The sequence below is a fragment of the Cyrtonyx montezumae genome, unplaced genomic scaffold (genome assembly GCF_038088225.1).
Source record: "Cyrtonyx montezumae isolate F1298 unplaced genomic scaffold, pur_monq_1.0 scaffold_3, whole genome shotgun sequence".
Taxonomy (NCBI): Eukaryota; Metazoa; Chordata; class Aves; order Galliformes; family Odontophoridae; genus Cyrtonyx; species Cyrtonyx montezumae.
In genome coordinates, this window is record NW_027072034.1 from 58,207,926 (window position 1) to 58,228,899 (window position 20,974).

Here is a 20,974-nt window from a genome sequence, read left to right on the forward strand (position 1 = left end):
TAATACTCAGAGCTAGCAGAACTGAGAAGCCTTTTAAAAGAGCCATCTGAATGTCACAATATACATTTTATATTATTTTTATTATATAGTAAGTACAGAATTTTATTAATCCTACAGAAGGAAAAGGATACTTCAAATAAACAGATTCTCTAACATATGATCTGACTCCAATATTCTAACAGCTATCGAAGCAGACCACAAGCCAAACAAATCACTTATGTTACACAAAGCCAACGTTGATATTTTAACTACTAGATGATAACTGCAATTTCTACAAGTAAAAATGGATCACTTGGATGCAAAATGTCTTCATCCAAGCAGAGTGCATAAATTAAACAGGAAATCTTCCACAGAAAAAGATTTCAAGAGAAGCTCAGTACAAGCCACAATAACTTTAGAATTCCTAACGTATGAGTCACATTGAGATAAACATCCCTTACAAAATCCCCCAACAAGTTACAAATGTTTGACTATGTGAAAATACTGTGCTACAACAAGCATGAATCTATCATGATACTGATTAGTTTCTAACCCTGAAACAACATCAAGAACTATACAAAACTCTCGCTTACTTCAGAATTTCCAGTATCTGTAGATTTAGTTAGTTACAATGCTCTACAACGTAAACAAGTTGATGTGAATGAGGAACAAGAGAAAATGTTTTAATACTTTAATGTAATTGGTCAAAAGCAGGAAGTAACTCAACTGTTTTCTCTGGAATTATAACAAGATAAGGCACAGGAATGTGTATACATATGCTCTTAATGAAGTCCTGAAATGTTTAACTTTCAAGACTTTTCAGGTACAACTTCACAAGGCTTTAACAACTCAAAAGTAATGGTGAAAAAGAATCCAGTTATGTGGAGAGTTTCCTTCTGATAAACAAACAATTCACAAATAAGGCAAAAAAAGGCAAAAAATAGTATTTCTGGTCTGGCAATCAATAAGCAACTGACAAATGCAGTTATGGAACTGCTGAGCATCACACATTACAAGAGTACCAAATTATTTACAGTAAGATGGACAGTTTTTTGGCTAGTTAAATCTAAATCGTTTTACAAAGCATACAGGAAACCCTTCCTCTGTCTCAGCTACATGTTGTAAGAGAAGACTGTTCCAGCTATGCTTTTTTAGCAGATAACTATAGTTTCCTAGCACCGCACAGAATCACACAGACAACACACATTCCAGCACCTGGATTTAAGCCATTAGAGCACTTGAACCCAAACAAAGTATGGCTACCAAATAAACCAAACAATACTTCCATTACCACAAAATTAAACACGAAAAGAAGAGCTAATTACTGAAACTTTATATATTAAATTATTATCTACTCTTTAAAGTTTTTTCGTGTTACTCAGAACAAGTCTTCTCTGTAGTTAAGTCTATATTTATATAGCATGTATGTATTTTAAAATAATGAGGTGGATTGATGATAGAAAAACACAGATCTGTCCATTTGATGAATCACACTGAGAACAGCAAAATGCCCAACACACCACAAGCAGCCTCAGTGATCTTTCACTGAAAAGTGCCTAATTACATAAAATTTGAATTTATCCAAACAAAACTCAGACGTCACTAAGACTGAGTATGTTCAGAAATATTTTACAAACCATTTATTGGGAGTGACACAGGAGTCTGAACAGGTTTCTGCAGAAACAGTTCAGCCAGATTCAAAATTCCATAGTTATAAATATTCCATAGTAAAGACTTCTAAATGATGGAAAACTGTATTATCAAAAGTCAGACATTTCAAGCATGTGATCAGTTTGCCATTTAGAGATAGGTATTGTAATATATATATTTATTATGTATTATATTTATTATATAAAATATATTAAATTGTCTGTTAAGGAACTGATATATCATTCAAAACAAAATCTTAATGAAGATATAGCAATACAAACCCTTCCTTGCACAAAATAATTAACCTAATTATTTCACTAAGTGAACATTAAAAACCATTAAATAAAAATTATTTTAGAGAAAACTTCCTGCATAATGATTACTTTTACATACCTACCAACTTAAGATAACCCATGAAATATTTTAATTAGAATTCAGCATGATTTACTTGCTAGTTTCATTTCAAAAGAAGCTATTTTTAGATTTTAAGAAGTACTTCTCATTCAATAGCAAACATAATTCACTTACCCCACCAATATTTTAAAACATTTGTACAAGTGGCACTGCTTTTCAGAGAGATTCTCATTAGGAACAAACAAATATATCTCAGAGAAATATATACATGCTCAAAAATATAGTACACACAAACAAAAACCGTAATGAAAAAGGACAGTGCTGTTAAAGTAAGAAACAGTGGCATAAAGTTCCTTTACATGAAACCTCCTGCAAGTCACAAGTTAGAGTGAACAAAGGGTACGAAAAAGAAAGCTGCTCCTCCCCACCCACTCTCAACGTTACAGCCAGTCATTCAAAGCCTAACTCCTCCTTTCACATCAAAGCCAAATCAAATATTTTCTACATCAGTACTGACACAATGAGTATTGGGGGAGGAGAGGGTTTGGAGGCCAAGATTAGAAAGAGAAAGTAAGGAAACAGCCATGGTATTTTTTTTTCTTTGTTTGTTTTATTTTTTCCCCCATAGACTTCCAACACATTTCACAATCCTACAATCTCTTCAGCCTGGAAGAATCTGCAGCTCTCTCCCTGCATTCATTCTTTCTCTTTCTTCCTTAACCTCTCTAAAATGAGTTATCCTTCTCACTCAGTAAAAAATGAATCCAGGCATTTCACTTGTCACTTGCTTCAAACTTGTTCAAAAACTCTTGTGGAAACAGTACATCTCATACTTTTCTCATTAACACTGATAGTTGAAAATAAATTCAAGGCCTTCAGCAATTCATTCAAGCTCTTCAGCAAACTGACATTCTGTCTAGGGAAGTCTTTTTTTTCCCCCTAGGTAAACGGGATGCCTGGAGTCTAAAAGCAGAGTCTCAACATTCCACAAGCCTTGACGAAGTACACACGGTATTATCAATTGAGGACTGATAATAAAGGTGCCCTAACAAGGTCGAAGTGCTAATTAGAAACTTAGTTAGCAGATGCGTTTTTGGTAACAAACTTCCTGACCATCTATGGGACCTGGCCCATGTGATACAACATTTTGCCTGGATAACACCACCCCGTGCAACCTCAGGACCACCAAAGCCCCCACTCACCAAAAACCCATATTAACACAGCACATGTGTAGTATTAGACTTTAATATGGATAGCAATTCTAGGAACAGGTGAGCACCTCATGGAAACTGTATGAATATTCACACATTATAACACATAAAATCTGTGTGCTTTAGATCCTATGCATGCAATTCTTTCTTGGTTTTCTTTTTTTTTTTTAATAATCCTAGCCATATCAGGCTGTGAAAGACAAAACTGTTACTCTTTTTTGTCTCAAGGCTTGCTTTGTGAGGCCTTTCTGGTGATAAGACTCAAATTGGTAACTGCAAATTATCTAGGTGGGTGTCACAGTGCCACAGTACCACTGCTTATGATTGTGAAGATAAGCAGAAGCAGGACAAGCAGTCTTTTTTGGGGGTGCAGCCTGAAGGAGCTGATCACTGCGCAAAGCAATAATGCTCATGCACGGCAGAAAAGGCCTGCTGTTATCTGCTGAGCCAGGTATGTCACACTAACAGAGAGAAAAGAAGAAGAAAAAAAACAACAGGGAAGCAGGGGGATAAAAGGTCTTCCCTAAACTAAGGATTTTTGAGAACTCCCAAAGTTGACAGAGAATTCCCTGAGGGGAAAACCTTTTTGGAAGAACCCCTTGAGGCCTGCTTGCTGCCAAGTTTCTGGGCTTTTCTCCCATCCCCCAGGGTGACCAGACAAGTTCCTGAGATCAACAGACCTACTACAAATCCCGCTGGACCCACAGCGATGACTATCTCCCTCTTGCTTTCTACAAGGAATCCTTGCTTTTTATTTCCTACCTATTTTCTATGCTCATCTTGCACCCTTCCCCACATCCTTAAGCAATTAGGATTTGTAATAAACTGGTTGGGCTCACATTTGACTCATTGTGTCTTAATCTTGCCATTGGGTATAAGTATATTAAAAAGAACCTCTTCTCTGTCCTATAAGTTGGAGTGAGACAACCCCACACAAGCACAGACAGCCAGGAAAGTAAACACAGGCCAGAATATCATGACTGTTTGACCTTAGGAGGGTAGTTGGTTTTTCTTCTGCGCTAGATAGGTACTCAGGAATTTAATACAGTCAACAAATTTGCATTATTTGTACTTGATTTGGCAAAACTTCCAGCAGTGCCCTATGTGCATGAAATGCAGCATCACCCCAAGTGTGTGGAAATAGGGTCATTGCACATCAGCTAATAAATCTATTTTTCTGACAACACCACCACGTAGCATCCTTTCAACAAATCAGTCTTGACTTCTCCCTTGGAATCTTTCTCTCTTTTCACAATAAATTAGCAATTCAAGATGTTCGCATATGTCCAAAGTTTACAAATCAAGATTTTTTTCTTTCTACTGCTCATATCTAAATAATATTTTGCAGTGTATCTTCATTGGCTTCCTAAGACCAAATTTTGAGATGCCTCACAGTTAGGCATCTCATCAGCTAAATATTTAAACATGGGAGGTCTAAGGAATAGCACAACTGAGCACTTCCACCTTCAGACTTCTCCCTGGTCAGGACCACAGAAGGACCCACTACAATGGAGGTCAGTGGAGGGAATACAACACAGACATGCACCTGGTCCAAATACAGCAGGAAAAATATTCCACGTAAACATTATAAGAACAATTTCTGAATGTCAGAGAAAGGAATATGCAGTTCAAGTAGGGTTACCAGATGATAAAAGCATACAAAGTTCAGAAGGATTCACTTTGAAGATGAGAACTGCTCCTCCTTAAAATGAACACACTCTCCACGGGGAGATAATGTGGTATATCTGGGGGTAGGAGGTCCTTCTACAAAAGTGTTCTTTTAACTTAACACATGAACAATAAAACATACCAGCTCTCACCTCTTGAACTACGTAGCAAAAGAGTCTCTCTGTCAAATAGTTTCGAACTGCAGGATTATTTTCTTTAATCCTGATAAGGAGCTTTCAGTAACCATAAACAAATCATGAACACTAAAACACCACTACATATTTCTCTTGATTTTAGTTCCTGTTAGATCCAAAAACTATCTTAAAAGATAGGAAGCATTTCTAGCCTCTGGCTCAGCATTTTACTTTAAATTTCAAGTTCATCCATATCAATCAGACTGAAACTACGAAACAGGAAAAATAAGAAATAGGGTAACTAAGTAACTGCATCTAGCAGGAAAAAAATAAATAAAACATGATAGCTTATTGTTGTGAAAATGACACTACACAGACTTGCTTATTAATAACAACAACAGTGAAGGAAGAACTAACTCAGGCTCAATAAATAGTAAAACAAACTCACTTGGTGGTAAGTCCAGAGACCACACTTTCTTTTCTGTCTTGGGCATGTTGGTCACCTAATGCCAAATACAATAGTTTGGTTTTACACAGAAAATAAACAAATAGGTCTTACTCAAGCTTCATAGTCATCTTGCTGCATTGACAGAAACAATCTTTAAATCTCAAAACTGATTTGCTCATTTCAGTACTATGTGGAAATTACAATTAAATTACAAATTACAATTGAAACAAAGAATCTACAATAAAAGAATCTACAATATTATAATTGTGGCTTATGTCCCCTAATAAAGTTTCAGTTGATCAAACTGTACTCGTACACTTGCTTTTCCCTAATTTCATATCAATTTGTTATTTAAAAATACCAGCTTTTTTGAAGCTTATACAGACCTACATTACAAAGATCCACACATGCAGAGGCAGGTTCAAGTTTTCATAAGACAGTCAAATCCTCGAAGCACCTCTTGTTCATTCTGTAGCTCATTCCCTACCCCACCAAGTTACAACTTATGTTTCCTTCCCTTTGCCTTCGTACCTTAGTTTCATTTTCCAAACGACTGCATCACCTTTACTCATTGTCCCACCCTCCCATAAAAACTGAGGTTATTTGCTGAGTTGAATCCTCCACAGCACAGAAAGCCTCTGCATTTCAACAGCGAGGTAATATTCTAAAAGGCAGAGTTAGAGGCTTCTGTTGGTGGATTTCTTTGACCATCCTTCAGTAATGTGTATCCTTAGTTAAATTACTTTTCCTGAACAAAACTCGACCCTGATCAGAGAACAAAGTTTTTAAGTCTCATTTTATCTTTTATTTTTAATAGCTTTTTGGTGAGGAAAACTTAATCTAGTAGAGCACTTATGCTTGTAAACAGTTATTTAAATTTTAATTATTAAGTTGGACTCAGTGATCCTTATCGGTCCCTTCCAACTCGTGACATTCTACGACTCTGAGTTTTAACAGTATATTATTACACTTGTTTCAAACACAAGCCAAACATGTAACTGAGAACCACAAAATCCTAGTTTTAAATACGAGTCAATTAAGAGTTATCCATACAGCATTCTACATTCATTGTAGAGCAGAAACTGCTTCATAGAACAGCAAAATAATCCATGCAAATACCTCAGCATAGCAACATCAGTACAAGATGTTCCTATATAGCAAAAACGCTGCAGATGATTGAACTTCAGCTAAAGCATCTTCCACTGAACTCTTATTACACCAGGAGACACTAACTGAACCCTCTTGAATTGAGAGCACACTCAGACTAAGGGCACTCCTCTTACACTTAGCTGAGAAAGTAAAACCATTATTAAAACAGAACTGGTGCAAAACTTCAGCCACGCATTAAATGGCATATTCCAGAACAGAGAAAATTAACATACTGATAGTCTTGGAATTCCATCTGTACCGTATCTTATGGTGGTATCATGTTTTTGATGGTAATGGTCATCTTTATGATGGAGCTGCACTTGTTTTCTGTCCTTTTCTATTTCTTGTTGCTCTTCAGAAATAACCAAATGAGATTTTGAAGAACTGCAGGCTCTGAAAAGTAAAAAGAAATAGCCCCAGTTCTTCCAATGTTACCATTTAAGATGTATCACATATACACGCTGTGAATGAAATAAATAAACACCTACCCTCACAAACATATTTGATGCATTTGATCAAACTTTTTTTTTTCTTCTTCTAGGTACACAGTATTAAGCAAAGATCTCTAACAAAAAAGTGATTTAAAAAACACCACAATTTCCTACAAATGGACTGCACATCACCAAAAGAAGACCAATAGAAACCAAAACAGTCTTTCATGGGCATTTAATTCAAGAGTTAAGGGCTAAGCTGTAACACAGTGCAATGTATGAATATGGAACCCCTCTTACTCTTTTGCTTTCCCTGGAGGGATTAAAACAGATGAGACAAAACCAAGCCCCTGTTAATTAGGATTCACTATATTATTTTTTTTTATCATTGTCACAGTAGATCTGCTAGCATTCAGCTCCTCTCATAACAAGGATTTGAATCAGCTTGATCTCCTAGTGAACATCATGCAGCAAAAGTCATGGCCTCTGTTTTGTGTTGACTGCAGATACATTTTCAACAGCGTGTGTAAAACAGGATGGAAAAATACAAAACTGTAACAGTTTCCTCTTATTTCCAACACGGCTAGACATTAATATGCTGAAGGAGACTAGCTGGAAGTAGAAAGTGTCAGAAGATAGCTTATTTAGAACCTAGAAGTCTTCTTTATGAGTAGGCCACATCTGGCTGCAATTCTGATAATCTTCTTTCTTTCTTTTTCATTTGGTATATTTTGTTATATGCATCAGTAAACATCTATGACATATATTACCTATTACCTACATCTTATACTAGACGTTGTTAATTAAACAGAAAAAAAAAGCAAATTAATAGTTGCTTACTTTTTCTCAAGAAGCAAATTCTTTGGTTTCTGTTTACATTCTTTAGAACCTATAGAAAATTTCATAGGAAGGAAAATCAATTAGCTATTTTTAAAAGGGAAGTTACCAATAAATGAAATTTCCTTTTTTCAAGGCAAATCTTGAAATCAGAAAAATTTACCCTTGATTTCTTCCAGTGTCTTCTTTAACCTGTCATTTTGTTGAATAAGATCCTTAAGTCCATCAAGAATATTCTTGCACAGTTCCTGAGCTCTCTCATTAGCTTCTAAAGCCAGTTCATGTTCCCCCATTAATGACAGCGCCTTACAGAAGTGGTAGTGACCCTGTGTGGATATCAGTTTAAGTGTTCATTCACTCAAGTAAGGAAATGAGTTTATAATTAAAACAGTTGAAGTACAACGGACAGCATGAAGTAAAAATATTGCATATCATAAAACAGTCTATGCCACCTGTGAATAATCGAAGTTTTCAACTACTCAGCACGCTGAAACAGAAAATAATTCATCAAGAGTACTATCTAGCCTCTGGCTTCGAAGAAAAGCTATTTTATTTCTTCCTTTCAATTTCAACTATTGATTTGCAGTTCTGTGACTACCCCTTCTTCAATCTCTACTCAACAAGGAAATTCATTTTGGCCACTGATCAGGGTTCTTATTATTCTATGGACTATACATCTTCTTTTTGAAGCGCTATGATAACATAGATGTGCATAATGATGTACTAAGTGTTTTCTTCTTTACAGAAGCAGAACATCTTGTATGTGCACCAAAATAACATTTTTAACATAAATACACAAGAACGCTATGTGCTTGTCTGACTGAACCAAAATTCCCAGATACTACTCACTCTACTGTCAGCAATGCTGAATGCAGATAAGAACACTTCATATCTACCCGTGATTCAGACACTGGGATCTTACGTTGGTTTACAATACTAGCACAAGACAATTTTGAAACATGTATGAAACTAACCTTTGGCCAATTAGGCTTCAAAATAGTGGCCCTTTTTCCATCAGCAAGGGCTCTCCTTAGAGAAAAGGAAGGAAAAAAGAAGAGATATTTATTATTCAGACTTGAGGAAAATCTACAGACCAGGGCTTCAATGTACACGGCACTACAAAAATGTAAGATAAATAAAAGAACAGTTCATTCACCTGCAAAAATGTCTTAGAGGACATGACTGGGAACTGTCAAGGTAGGAGATGACTGAAATTATCTGAGAAGTAAGACTACTTCAGGTAAAACAGAAACAAACAAAGCTGGCAGCTTGGCACTGGAGACCTCATTGCCATGACTTACCCGTGGTCAGTTAAAGACATGCCAGATGTGAATAAATAGAACTTCAATAATATGAAATAAAAAGCACCTAATATCCATTAAAAGTGCCACATATAGTAACAATCAAATGTAATGTGCAAAGAGGTGAGCACAACACCAGGAAAATGGGCAGAAACTATGAATTATATGGATGTTAGTTTTTAATTCTATTGTTATTTCTTTTTCTTGCAGCAATTAGGTGTGGATTAACAATAATCAGACCTTTAAGACTTCAGTTATACCAAGAACAAAATCTCTACATAAAAAAAAAAATATACACCTAACTTGGTCACAGACAAGATTTTTAGCTTAACAACTGGCTTAATGAACAACAATCCCACACACTCTTCTCTAAATGTTTCATAAATCACAGAGTTCACTGGTACTAAGCTTTTTGTTTGCTTTTTCCAGTCATATAACCTCTCCACTGTTCCACATTTTAAATGGCATTACACACTACCAGCAGATACAGCTAACATTTCTTAGTTTCCTGAGGTACTGACATCACAAGTTATACACACACTTCTGTTTTAAATACTCTTTGTTCTGCGTTAATTTGCACTTACAGGAGATTACAATATGTCAGATTATAAACAAGGAGTAACTTACTTGTACTGCTTTGTGAGAATTAAACAAAGAGCTCGGTTTCCATACAGAAGATGGTTTGCAGGACTTAAGAAAAAAAAAGTTCATAATATATATTACTTTAAGCAGTCTTAAGAAAAAGGTCTCACAATGACTGTCCGTAAACACCAGAGCACAAACAATGCAAACAACTATATCAAGTTTCCTTCAGTAACTTCAGCAATTTACAAGTCATTAACATTATAGTTTTGATTATGCAGGTTTCGATTATGCAGGTTTTGATTATGCAGCAATTTGTGAGATTAATAAGGTGAAAAGAAGAAAGATTTAGATTCCGCACCCAATACTTGACTGTGACGGATACACCAAAACACAAACTCAAGCCATCCAAAGACATGAGTCCTCGTGATCAACTGCTTTGAAGTCGGCACAGCCGGAGCTGCAGTGGCTGATTGAGGTACAGGGTGGGTTTTCGGGAGGTTCCAGTCTCTCGGGAACCGAGTGACAGCAGCTAGTCCCGGCAGACCCCGGCAGCTCTCTCTCGCAAGAGGCTGACGTGGCGTAGGCGTTGCCAGGGAAACGGCGGGGGATTTAAAACGATCAGAACCCGAAAGTACCGCTCAGTCCTCGTGATCAACTGCTTTGAAGTCGGCACAGCCGGAGCTGCAGTGGCTGATTGAGGTACAGGGCGGGTTTTCGGGAGGTTCCAGTCTCTCGGGAACCGAGTGAGAGCAGCTGTCCTAACGGCTGTTCTCGCGAGAGGTTAACGAAGCGTTAACGAGGCACAGGTGTTAACGAGGCATAGGCGTTGCCAGGGTTTCAGCGCCCTCGCCCACACCCCTCAGCTGAATAGGGCTGAAGGAGTATATCCCTGAAGGGCTCAGGGAGGGCAGCGAAGTATCCCATTACAATTCATATCTATATATATATTATTATAAACTATTATTTATTTATTTACTTTCAATTTTTTTCATTTCTTTGTTTTTATTTTTTTTTTGTGCCATGGTTTCTACAAGACAGAGGGCTTGCCTTAAGAAGGCTGTGGCGACCCAGACAGAAGGTCTGCCTAGAAGCGTGGCTACACAGGTCTCTGGTTGCAAGGAGTGCCAGAGCCTGCTACTACTAGATGAGGGTGCTAAGCAGTTCTCCTGTGCAAGGTGTGAGCAGGTGGAAGATCTGCTTAACATGGTGGTTGAATTGAAGGAGGAGGTTGAGAGACTGAGGGCCATCAGGGACTGTGAGCGGGAGATTGACTGGTGGAGTAACTCCCTAGAGTGCCAGAGAGAAAGGTACCAGGGAGATCCCCCACAGTTTCTGGTGGACTCCCTGACCTGTCCCCGTAGGGCAGAAGGGGGATATCTGAGGGATAGGGAGGGCTGGCAGAGAGTCCCTACTCGGTGCCGTGGGCGATCTCCCCCTCTGCCTCCCCAGTGCCCCCAGATACCCCTAAGCAATAGATTTGCAGCATTGGAAGTTGAAGAGGTGATAAGGGGTGAAGTGCAGGAAGATTCCCGCAGGAGGTCACCAATGGCAAGGCAGTCACCTCCGTGCATTGAGACTGCTGCTACTAAGAAAGAAAGGAAGGTGATCGTAGTGGGTGGCTCCCTTCTAAAGGGAACTGAGGGCCCCATTTGCAGACCAGACCCAAACTGCAGGGAAGTGTGCTGTCTCCCTGGGGCTCGGATCAGGGACATTGCTAGAAGACTCCCGGACTTGATACGCCCCACCGACTACTACCCATTACTCGTAGTTCAGGCAGACTGCAATGAAATATCTCAGAGAAGCCTGCGAACTATGAAAAGAGATTTCAGGGGATTAGGGCGATTAGTTCAAGGGGTGGGAGCACAAGTGGTGTTTGCTTCCATACCTTCTGGGGCAGTGAAGGACACAGAATGGGCTAGGAAAACACAGGTGATGAATAACTGGCTGAGAGGTTGGTGTAGAGATAGACACTTTGGGTTTTTTGACCATGGGACAGTTTACTCGGCTCCTGGCCTGTTATCTGTTGATGGGACGCACCTATCCCAAAGGGGGAAACGAATCCTAGCACAGGAGCTAGCTGGACTCATTGAGAGAGCTTTAAACTAGCTGTGTCGGGGGAAGGGGATAAAACAGGGCTCACCAGTAAAGAGCCTAAGGAGGCTGTGCTGGAGAAAGGGGCGAGGCAGATATCTCAGCTGAAGTGCATCTATACCAATGCACGCAGCATGGGCAATAAACAAGAAGAGCTTGAAGCCATTGTGAGGCAGGCTAACTATGACCTTGTGGCTATTACAGAAACATGGTGGGACCTCTCCCATGACTGGAATACTGGGATTGATGGCTACAAGCTCTTCAGAAGGGATAGACAGGGAAGAAAGGGTGGTGGCATAGCTCTCTATATCAGAGAGTGTTTTGATGTTGAAGAGCTAGTGGTTGGAAATGACAAAGTAGAGTGTCTATGGATAAGGATCAGGGGGATAGTCTTTAGGAATGACATCATGGTGGGGGTCTGTTATAGACCACCTCCTAGTCAGGATGAAGAAATAGACGAGGTGTTCTATAAACAACTCATAGATGTTGCACGATGGCCAGCACTCGTTCGCATGGGGGACTTCAACTTCCCTGATATATGCTGGAAATACAATACTGCGCAGAGGAAGCAGTCCTTGAGATTTCTAGAATGTGTGGATGATTGCTTCCTGACACAGCTGGTGCAAGAGCCTACCAGGGGAGATGCCTTGCTTGACCTACTTTTCACTAACAGGGAAGGACTAGTAGGGGATGTGAAGGTTGGAGATTGTCTTGGACAGAGTGACCGTGAAATGGTGGAGTTTGCTATTCTGGGTGACGTCAAGAGGGTGACTAGCAAAACTATTACCTTGGACTTCCGGAGGGCAGACTTTGACCTGTTCAGGACACTTGTTGCGAGGGTCCCTTGGGACTTGCTCCTGAAGGGTAGGGGGGTCCAGGAAGCCTGGATGCTCCTCAAGATGGAAATCTTAAAGGCACAGGAGCAGGCAGTCCCGGAGTCCCGTAAGTCAAGCCGGAGGAGAAAAAGACCAGTGTGGATGAACCGGGATCTTTTGTTGAGACTCCAAGAGAAAAAGAGAGTCTATGTCCTCTGGAAGATGGGTCAGGCTACTTGGGGTGACTACAGAGAACTGGCCAAGATCTGCAGGCAGAAAATTAGAAATGCTAAAGCCCAGCTTGAAATTAGACTGGCTACTGCTGTAAAGGAGAACAGGAAACCCTTTTACAAATATATTAACAGCAGGAGAAAAACTAAGGAAAATTTCCCTCCTTTACTCAACAAGGCAGGCAATATAACCACAGATGATAAGGAAAAGGCTGAGGTTCTCAATGCCTTCTTCGCATCTGTCTTTAATAGACAGAACAGTTGTCCACACAGTACTTGCCCTGACCTGGAAGTCCGGGACGGGGCGCATAATGCACCCCCTGTGATCCAAGCAGAGATGGTCAGAGATCTCCTCCATCTGAACTGCCACAAGTCCATGGGGCCAGATGGGATCCACTCAAGGGTGCTGAGGGAGCTGGCAGAGGTGACTGCCGAGCCACTTTCTGCCATCTATCAGCATTCCTGGTTATCTGGAGAGGTCCCACAAGATTGGAGGCTTGCTGATGTGACTCCCATCTACAAGAAAGGCCATAAGGAAGACCCGGGGAACTACAGTACGGACCCCGGGACCTCAGTATCAGGGAAAGTTACAGAGCAGATGATCTTGAGGGAGATCACACGACACGTGCATGGCAATAAAGGGATCAGACCCAGCCAGCACAGGTTCACCAGGGGCAGGTCGTGCTTGTCCAACCTCATCTCCTTCTATGACTGGGTGACCAGACAGGTAGATGAGGGAAAGGCTGTTGACGTAGTCTACCTGGACTTCAGCAAGGCCTTTGACACGGTCTCCCACAGTATTCTCCTGAGGAAACTGGCAGCCCGTGGTATGGACAGGTTCACTCTTCTCTGGGTGGAGAACTGGCTGGAGGGCAGTGCCCAGAGGGTAGTGGTTAATGGAGTTAAGTCCAGCTGGCGTCCTGTTACGAGTGATGTCCCCCCAAGGGTCAGTTTTGGGGCCCATCTTGTTTAATATCTTTATTGATGACCTAGATGAGGGAATTGAGTGTACCCTGTAAGTTTGCAGATGACACAAAGTTGGGAGGATGTGTCAAACTGCCTGAGGGTAGGGAGGCCCTTCAGAGGGATTTGGATAGGCTGAACAGCTGGGCTGAGCTCAATGGGATGAGGTTCAATAAGACCAAGTGCCGGGTCCTGCACTTTGGCCACAATAACCCCATGCAATGCTATAGGCTTGGGGCAGAATGGCTTGGAGAATGTAGAGAGGAAAAGGACCTGGGGGTGTTGGTTGATGCTCGGCTCAACATGAGCCGGCAGTGTGCCCAGGTGGCCAAGAAGGCCAACGGCATCCTGGCCTGTATTTGAAATAGTGTAGTCAGCAGGAGCAGGGAGGTGATCATCCCCCTGTACTCAGCTCTGGTGCGGCCGCACCTCCAGTACTGTGTTCAGTTTTGGGCCCCTCACTACAAGAAGGACATTGAGGCCCTGGAGCGTGTTCAGAGAAGGGCAACAAAACTGGTGAGGGGTCTGGAGCACAAGTCTTATGAGGAGCGGCTGAGGGAGCTGGGATTGGTTAGTCTGGAGAAGAGGAGGCTCAGAGGAGACCTTATTGCACTCTACCACTTTTAAGGGGGGTTGTGGTGAGGAGGGGGTGGGCCTCTTCTCCCTGATAAATAACGACAGGACGAGAGGGAATGGCCACAAGTTGCGCCGGGGAAGATTTAGATTAGACCTGAGGAAGCATTTCTTTTCTGAAAGAGTGGTCAGGCACTGGAATGGCCTGCCTAGGGAGGTGGTTGAGGCACCATCCCTAGCGCTGTTCAAGAAGCGTTTAGATGAGGTGCTAAAGGATTTAATTTAGTAGTTGGGTAGAGATAGTGATAGGAGGATGGTTGGACTAGATGATCTTATAGGTCCTTTCCAACCTTATGAACTTATGAACTTATGGCTGGTATACTCCCCCCATCTCTGCTTTGCTTAAGGAAAATAGAAAGAAAACGTTGTGAACCATGGAAAAACTAGCTTAACTGTCATATACATCCCATTTGGTTCTGTTCTGCAATTCTTAACTTCCAGTTAAACAAAAATTTCACACTTTTCAATCACCAGTTTTAGATCTCTGTTTCACAACTATCTGCCTGACTGGGCCAATCAAACAGCAAAACACAAAAGGATGCAGCTAGCTGGGGAAAAAGTATGATGATGAAGCAGATGAAAATCAGCTCAGATGGGGAAGGAGAAAGAAAATGAAGTTCGAGGAGGTTGAAATCAGCCTGAATTAGGGACTGAAATGTGACACTACGTACTACGTGACAAAACCTGAAGAAAAACAGCAACGAAGTGCTAATCCCATCAACTGCACAGTTATAAAACTATGGACCAAATAAAACAAGCCAACAAAAAACACATCACGTATTTACTGAATTCAGAGTTACTCTACTTATTATTTAGTCATTTTAGATCAGCTTTAAACCTAACAGAAGCTCTGGGAAAGAAAAAGTGCAAACAACCGTTAGCAAGAAGAAATAGAAAAAGTTGTGTAATACTTTTCTTTTTTCAGTTAGACGTCATTTGGCTTCTAGAGTGGCTCATGCAAAACTAAACAAAATCATGATAAATCCCAGTAAGCTCAAAGCATACAACATAACACAATCTAGATAACCAGTTCTTACCAAAACTCTATGGCTTTAGTATACGATATTATAGCGTGATCAAATTTTCCTTGGGAAAACTCCTCATTTCCTTTCTGTTTCATAAATTCACTCTTCTGCGAAATTAAAAAGAGTTCAGAAAACACTGTAATTAAACTCAGTTGCAATGTGAAATAAAGAAAACATCTGCCAAGAGACAGCTCCAATGTACAACAGCAACATAAACAACTGATGTTCTGTTTATAAAGTCAGGATCTCTCAAGGAAATTATTTATGCCTGGACAATTACTCACTTATGCTTTTTGAAATTTGAGTCTTCGATTACTTGGCCATTTTTTTATGGCCCCAAAATACTCCATAATACATGAAAATGAAACTGATACAGTCTCTTACCTTCCTACAGTTTTCACAGGTCACAGCATTAAATTCTTCAACTAGATTACAATCTTCCACAGCAACTTTAATTATATAACGTTTGCCTGTAGGCAAAAATCAAGAAAGTGCAATGAATGAAAAATTAATCAAGACAAAAAGTAGAGTCTATCTTCTGTGTTAGAAACAAAGATATCATTTATTATTGGGTTAGCCCAAAAATCCTATTGCAAGCAGTAAATCCTTTAAGGGCTTGCCTTCTTTCAAGCAACCAATTGAAATTTTGTTTTTATTTTGAAAAAGTGGAGTTAAAAGATGTGTAAAGATTGCTGTTGTAAAGAATTCATGTTTTGGTACTTAACTAGGAAAAGATTTTCTGCTTATACACACATCCAGTTCCCACCACGGACTGCAATAGCTGAATTGGAGTGCATCTGTGCAAAAGTTAAGAGCAGAATACAAGCTGCTCAACAGTTAAGAAAAAACAGCAGGCCTGGCATCTTCTTGCCATTTCAACTGAAGATCTACTGCTAGTGTTAGTAGTGTATGGTAACACCCATGAGCTACATAAACTAATTTCTGATAAATGAGCATCTAACATCTGAATTGTCAAAATCCTCTGTCAAACTTTTAACATTGAAACCTTATTAATATTACAGTCACGTTCCAAGTCTAAGGTAAAGTCGGACAGACTACAGGCACACAAATAGCTCATAAAGGGCAACAAACTCAGGAACCATTCTGAACACTTGTTCAGAGAATGAATGTGTGCACTGTGAACATGACAATATCCAGAAATTCAAGGAAGAACTGACCGCTTCAAATAAACAACAAAAAAACAACACAACAACACTGTTTTTCCAGTCACTCTAGCAGACATGTTCAAGCTAATATACCCATTACAATTCTATAACTATATATACTATTCCACATGACTGTTTCTTCACAAGAATTCATACTTACATTCAGCAAAGAAAGTTTCAAGACAGATCCAACGATAATCACCAGATTTCTCCAGCTTGTGCAGAACACTGATATCACCCGTAGATCTGATCCAATCAAGTGCATTCCCAGCATCAAAGAAACCCTAGTTCAATTGAAGAAAAGGGCAAAAAAATATATAAAACATCCTAAATAAAAAAAACAACACACCTGGTAAACCAATAATTAATTGGCAATAGTGCAAGTATTCCATGAAAACATAAAAAAACAGTTCTTACATAGCAACTTCTTGAGGCCCTTGATTCCTACTTGTCAGCCTTTCAAACAGACAACAGTTCACAACTACAAATATCCAGGTAACTCAAACACAGCAGAATAAATCATATTTGCAAAATGCAGACAGACATCTTCAACAGGAGACAGAGAAGCCATTCAAATTATAACATTTGATTTAGGAACTCTTTTTCCTTTGTTAAACTACAAAAGACAGCAGAAACCAGGAATTGAAGAATAAAAGTGAAAAGCATAGGGAAACTAAGAACAGCCAGAGAAACAGAGAAAATGAAAACTTTTAAGTGTAGTTCTGCCAAATGCTGAATTTGATCATGAAGATCGATCAGCATCCATACCACAACCTTACTCGATCTCTCACAGTACTTCAGACTCAGTCAGTACTACTGTATGAGAATCTCTTCAAATATTCCCCATCAGTCACCAAAAGAGAAGAGTTCTGAAGATTTGTATCGCTTCAGTAATCAAGCACAGTCCTATCTATAGCCCTGAAGCCTCATCATACAGCACTGCCATTGCTTACAATAGGCCACAACACTGCAGCTTGCCCAGTTTGCAATTCATCTGCTTTAACTCGGTTCAACTCTAACAGAAATGCCTCTTTTGACCAGGTGGCTATAATTTACTTGGTTCACTTTTGTACAGTACAATAATATATACAGACAGTAGTAACAATAAGTGACTTGTTACTACTACAGCTAACATAATGATGCAATATTAAGAAATGTAAAAATGAAAGACAAGCATAATAGAACAAAGGCCTCAATAACCAGACAGATAAAATAGTTGAGAAGAGCACAGGCATGGGAAAGATATCACAAGCTTAAACTGAAATCCAATGGCAATAAGCAAGTTGTGAATACTCATTTAAAAATAGAAAACAAGCAAAAAGAAGCGAACAACAAAACATGGAAGTGGATGAAATTGAGGCAAAATGTATTTAATATACATAAAACACAGTAAATATAATAAAATCAGATGCAACCTGAACCTGCACACCAATGAAAATAACATGCAAGCTACAAAAATGCACTATTGAAGATAAAGAACCCAGGTCAAATCTAGAATTAGGACGAAGGAAACACTAACACTACTCCTCACAGCAAAGAACTTTAAGAAACAATGCTTACAGTCCCTACACTGAATTGGAGCCACTGACTCTAAGTCCTCAAGGAGCTGCAAATGCTAAGCATAACACCTCTGACAGGGTCAGAGAATGGGAAATGCATTTATCAGAATTTTAATTGAATTTTTACTATCATAAAAGCTTTTCCATTTACTTTTCTTTGTTTTCATCTGTAAAAAAAATCATTCTGGAAGGCTTTGGTTATACTAACAACTCCTTGTCATTATACACAAAGTGGTTTCTTTTCCCTTAGGCCCATGCAAAGATTTTCAGTGTAACACACTAAAAACAGCACAGAAAAAGGACAAGCAAATGCATCAGTGATAGGACATACTAACTACCCACAGAACTTCCACCTATCATGATCTTCTTGCACATTTTGTGGCTCAGAGTTGCAACAACTGATTAAGTATCATCATACAGGTCCATACATTTAAGTAATCCTTTTAGTGTTTTTGATATTTGTACAAATACTTGGTTTGTATTCACACAGAAAAGAGCATTCCAGTTAAAAAGAATTCAAGAAACTTACGTTTTCTATCCTGCTGCCAATTCTCAGTATGCCTTCAATAAAATATGGAACATTCTAGCAGAGAGATTTAAAAAAAAAAAGTTAACATCTGTTAATTTTAGTTTCTACCTGCTCAGGGTCAACTCAGTAATGTTTTGTTTTGCTTTAATGCATCTGAGTAGCTGCTCTGGTCCATTGCAAAGTTTCAGGAAATATTTTTGTATTCAGTAAGTAAATAATGAAGAAGCTATGACGTGGTGAGGAAAGCCAGCTGCTTTAGACAATTCTGTAGTTACCTATGCACCAAAGTACCAGCTAATATATCAAATGAAAAATATCCAAAACAACAGTCCTTCCTCTCCTGAGATCTGGATACTGGATGTATCCTATCTGTCTTCTTTTGCAAGAAGATAAAGGCTGAGCAATTAAGGACAGCAAAGTCAACAGGAATGGGAATTCACACAGAGCCTCTCACAAAAAGATGGAGTGAGAGACTCCCATGGAGGGAAACAGAAGAAAGAATTCATCACAAGAGAGAAAGTGGAAATATTGCAGGGGCATCCTGAAGAACAAGGTGAAAATAGGGCACTCAGAGAGCCTGAACTGGTGAGGGGCACAAAGAGCACAAAGCAAGTATGAATCCATGAATACCTGATAAAATAACAGTGAAGTGTACAGTAAAGCACACTTGGAATTCAACAAAGAACTCCAGCAAATAAATATTTATTAATGTCACACTTAAATTCTAAAAACCTATCATGTGTCCATCTGCTGAAAATGTCATTCTCTCCTCTGCACTGTCAATAAGTGAAGTCAACAACAATATTTAAAAATAATCCGATGAACAAGGGAAATAATAAAGAAAAAAATCTTTTTAAATTATTCATCAGGATAAGGTGCTATTTTTTTTTTCCACTGATGTGACTCTTAGCAATTTACAAGGGCTCTGGATAAATGTATTAGAAGACTCTGCAAGTACTTAATAAAGATTCTTTCAACTGCAAGGAAAACTATCATCTGAAAGTAGATTTCTAGAAATCTGTAACTCAACTATCAAGCAATTTATTCATGGGAGTAAAAGGAAATGTCTAAATTAAAAACACAGTCTCAAGGTATAATACTTACAACGATTTTTTTAGTCAAATCAACAAGGTCTTCCACAAGCTCTAAATCACAGAGATTCTTCCAATTACAGTCTAAAATCTGTGAACTACTTAAAAAATAAAGCAAGTTATTAATTAGAAAAATAATACCGTATAACATGGTCTTACCTACTAACAGTTATAGCGACTAGATCTAAGCAAGAACATGGCTACAAACTCAAGACGTGCATTTCAGAGGGGAGAAAAAAAGATGCAAAGATTTTTCAAATATAAGACAACCATTTAAGCACATCAATACCCCCTTAGATTCTGAACTCTAGAAATCCATCCTTAATATTTTCATCACGTGTTCAATAACTATGCCTTCTGATCTTAAGTAACATAGCTCACTGCAAAAAGACTCCTGCAGATTGTTTTACCATTACTGAGAGCACAACTGCCACGTCTGTCATCGTTCACAGATGATGAAAAGAATGCAAAGGCTGATGAATTATTGCGAGAACTTACCCCCAGTAATTACTTTCACTTTGGAAGAGAAGAGGCCAAAAGATGCGTATTTTAATAACGTTGCAATATTCTCTTAGTTTGTCAACTGGCTGATGGCACCACACTTCACAGGGGTCAAAACCTTTAAAGAAACAATTAAGAACTAAACTACACAATTCAAAACTACATTACAATTAATCAAAGCCCAACTAAACATTCAAAAATCAACAGTTATTTCTATAACACATTCCTATGTACTATTAAATCAGAATAAGACAACTCGAAACTCCCAATATATCTGATAAATTGAGGTTTTTGTTTATTTTTATAAATTGAAGGAGGAGAGGGAATTTATACCGAAGTAAGAACACAGACCTGGTGGCAGGCCTTACATACCTTGCCCAAGGAATCGCCTAAGCTCTGAACTGTATTAACATAAGGTATAAATTAATAAATACTATCTGTTTTTAACAACTAGCCTAACAAGGGCTGAGGGCTGCTTAATGGCTAAAAGAGATACTATTTCCAAGGTAAAACATGAGCCTCTCCCAGCTGTACTTGTTTAATTATTTTCTATGACAAATTTAGAGTATTGTGGCATGTAGAAACACAGCACAAGAAGAAAAAAAATAATCAGAAACAATCTTT

General features: G+C 39.0%; 1 protein-coding gene across 3 annotated transcripts in view; it reads right to left on the reverse strand.

Moving 5' to 3' along the window:
• The window catches only part of TTC3 (tetratricopeptide repeat domain 3), a 62,155-nt gene that overhangs the window by 33,034 nt on the left and 8,147 nt on the right, over positions 1-20,974 (reverse strand). For 2 of the 3 annotated variants that reach the window (XM_065741736.1, XM_065741738.1), the window contains exons 4-15: positions 20,348-20,468; positions 19,863-19,950; positions 18,759-18,812; positions 16,831-16,954; positions 15,889-15,974; positions 15,517-15,611; positions 9,790-9,852; positions 8,836-8,890; positions 8,025-8,187; positions 7,865-7,913; positions 6,827-6,986; positions 5,445-5,499 (exon numbers count right to left, since the gene is read on the reverse strand). In XM_065741736.1, coding sequence (XP_065597808.1) covers positions 5,445-5,499; positions 6,827-6,986; positions 7,865-7,913; positions 8,025-8,187; positions 8,836-8,890; positions 9,790-9,852; positions 15,517-15,611; positions 15,889-15,974; positions 16,831-16,954; positions 18,759-18,812; positions 19,863-19,950; positions 20,348-20,468 — 1,113 coding nt within the window. The remainder of the gene's footprint in view (positions 1-5,444; positions 5,500-6,826; positions 6,987-7,864; positions 7,914-8,024; positions 8,188-8,835; positions 8,891-9,789; positions 9,853-15,516; positions 15,612-15,888; positions 15,975-16,830; positions 16,955-18,758; positions 18,813-19,862; positions 19,951-20,347; positions 20,469-20,974) is intronic. The other variant, XM_065741737.1, reaches the window with a different exon arrangement.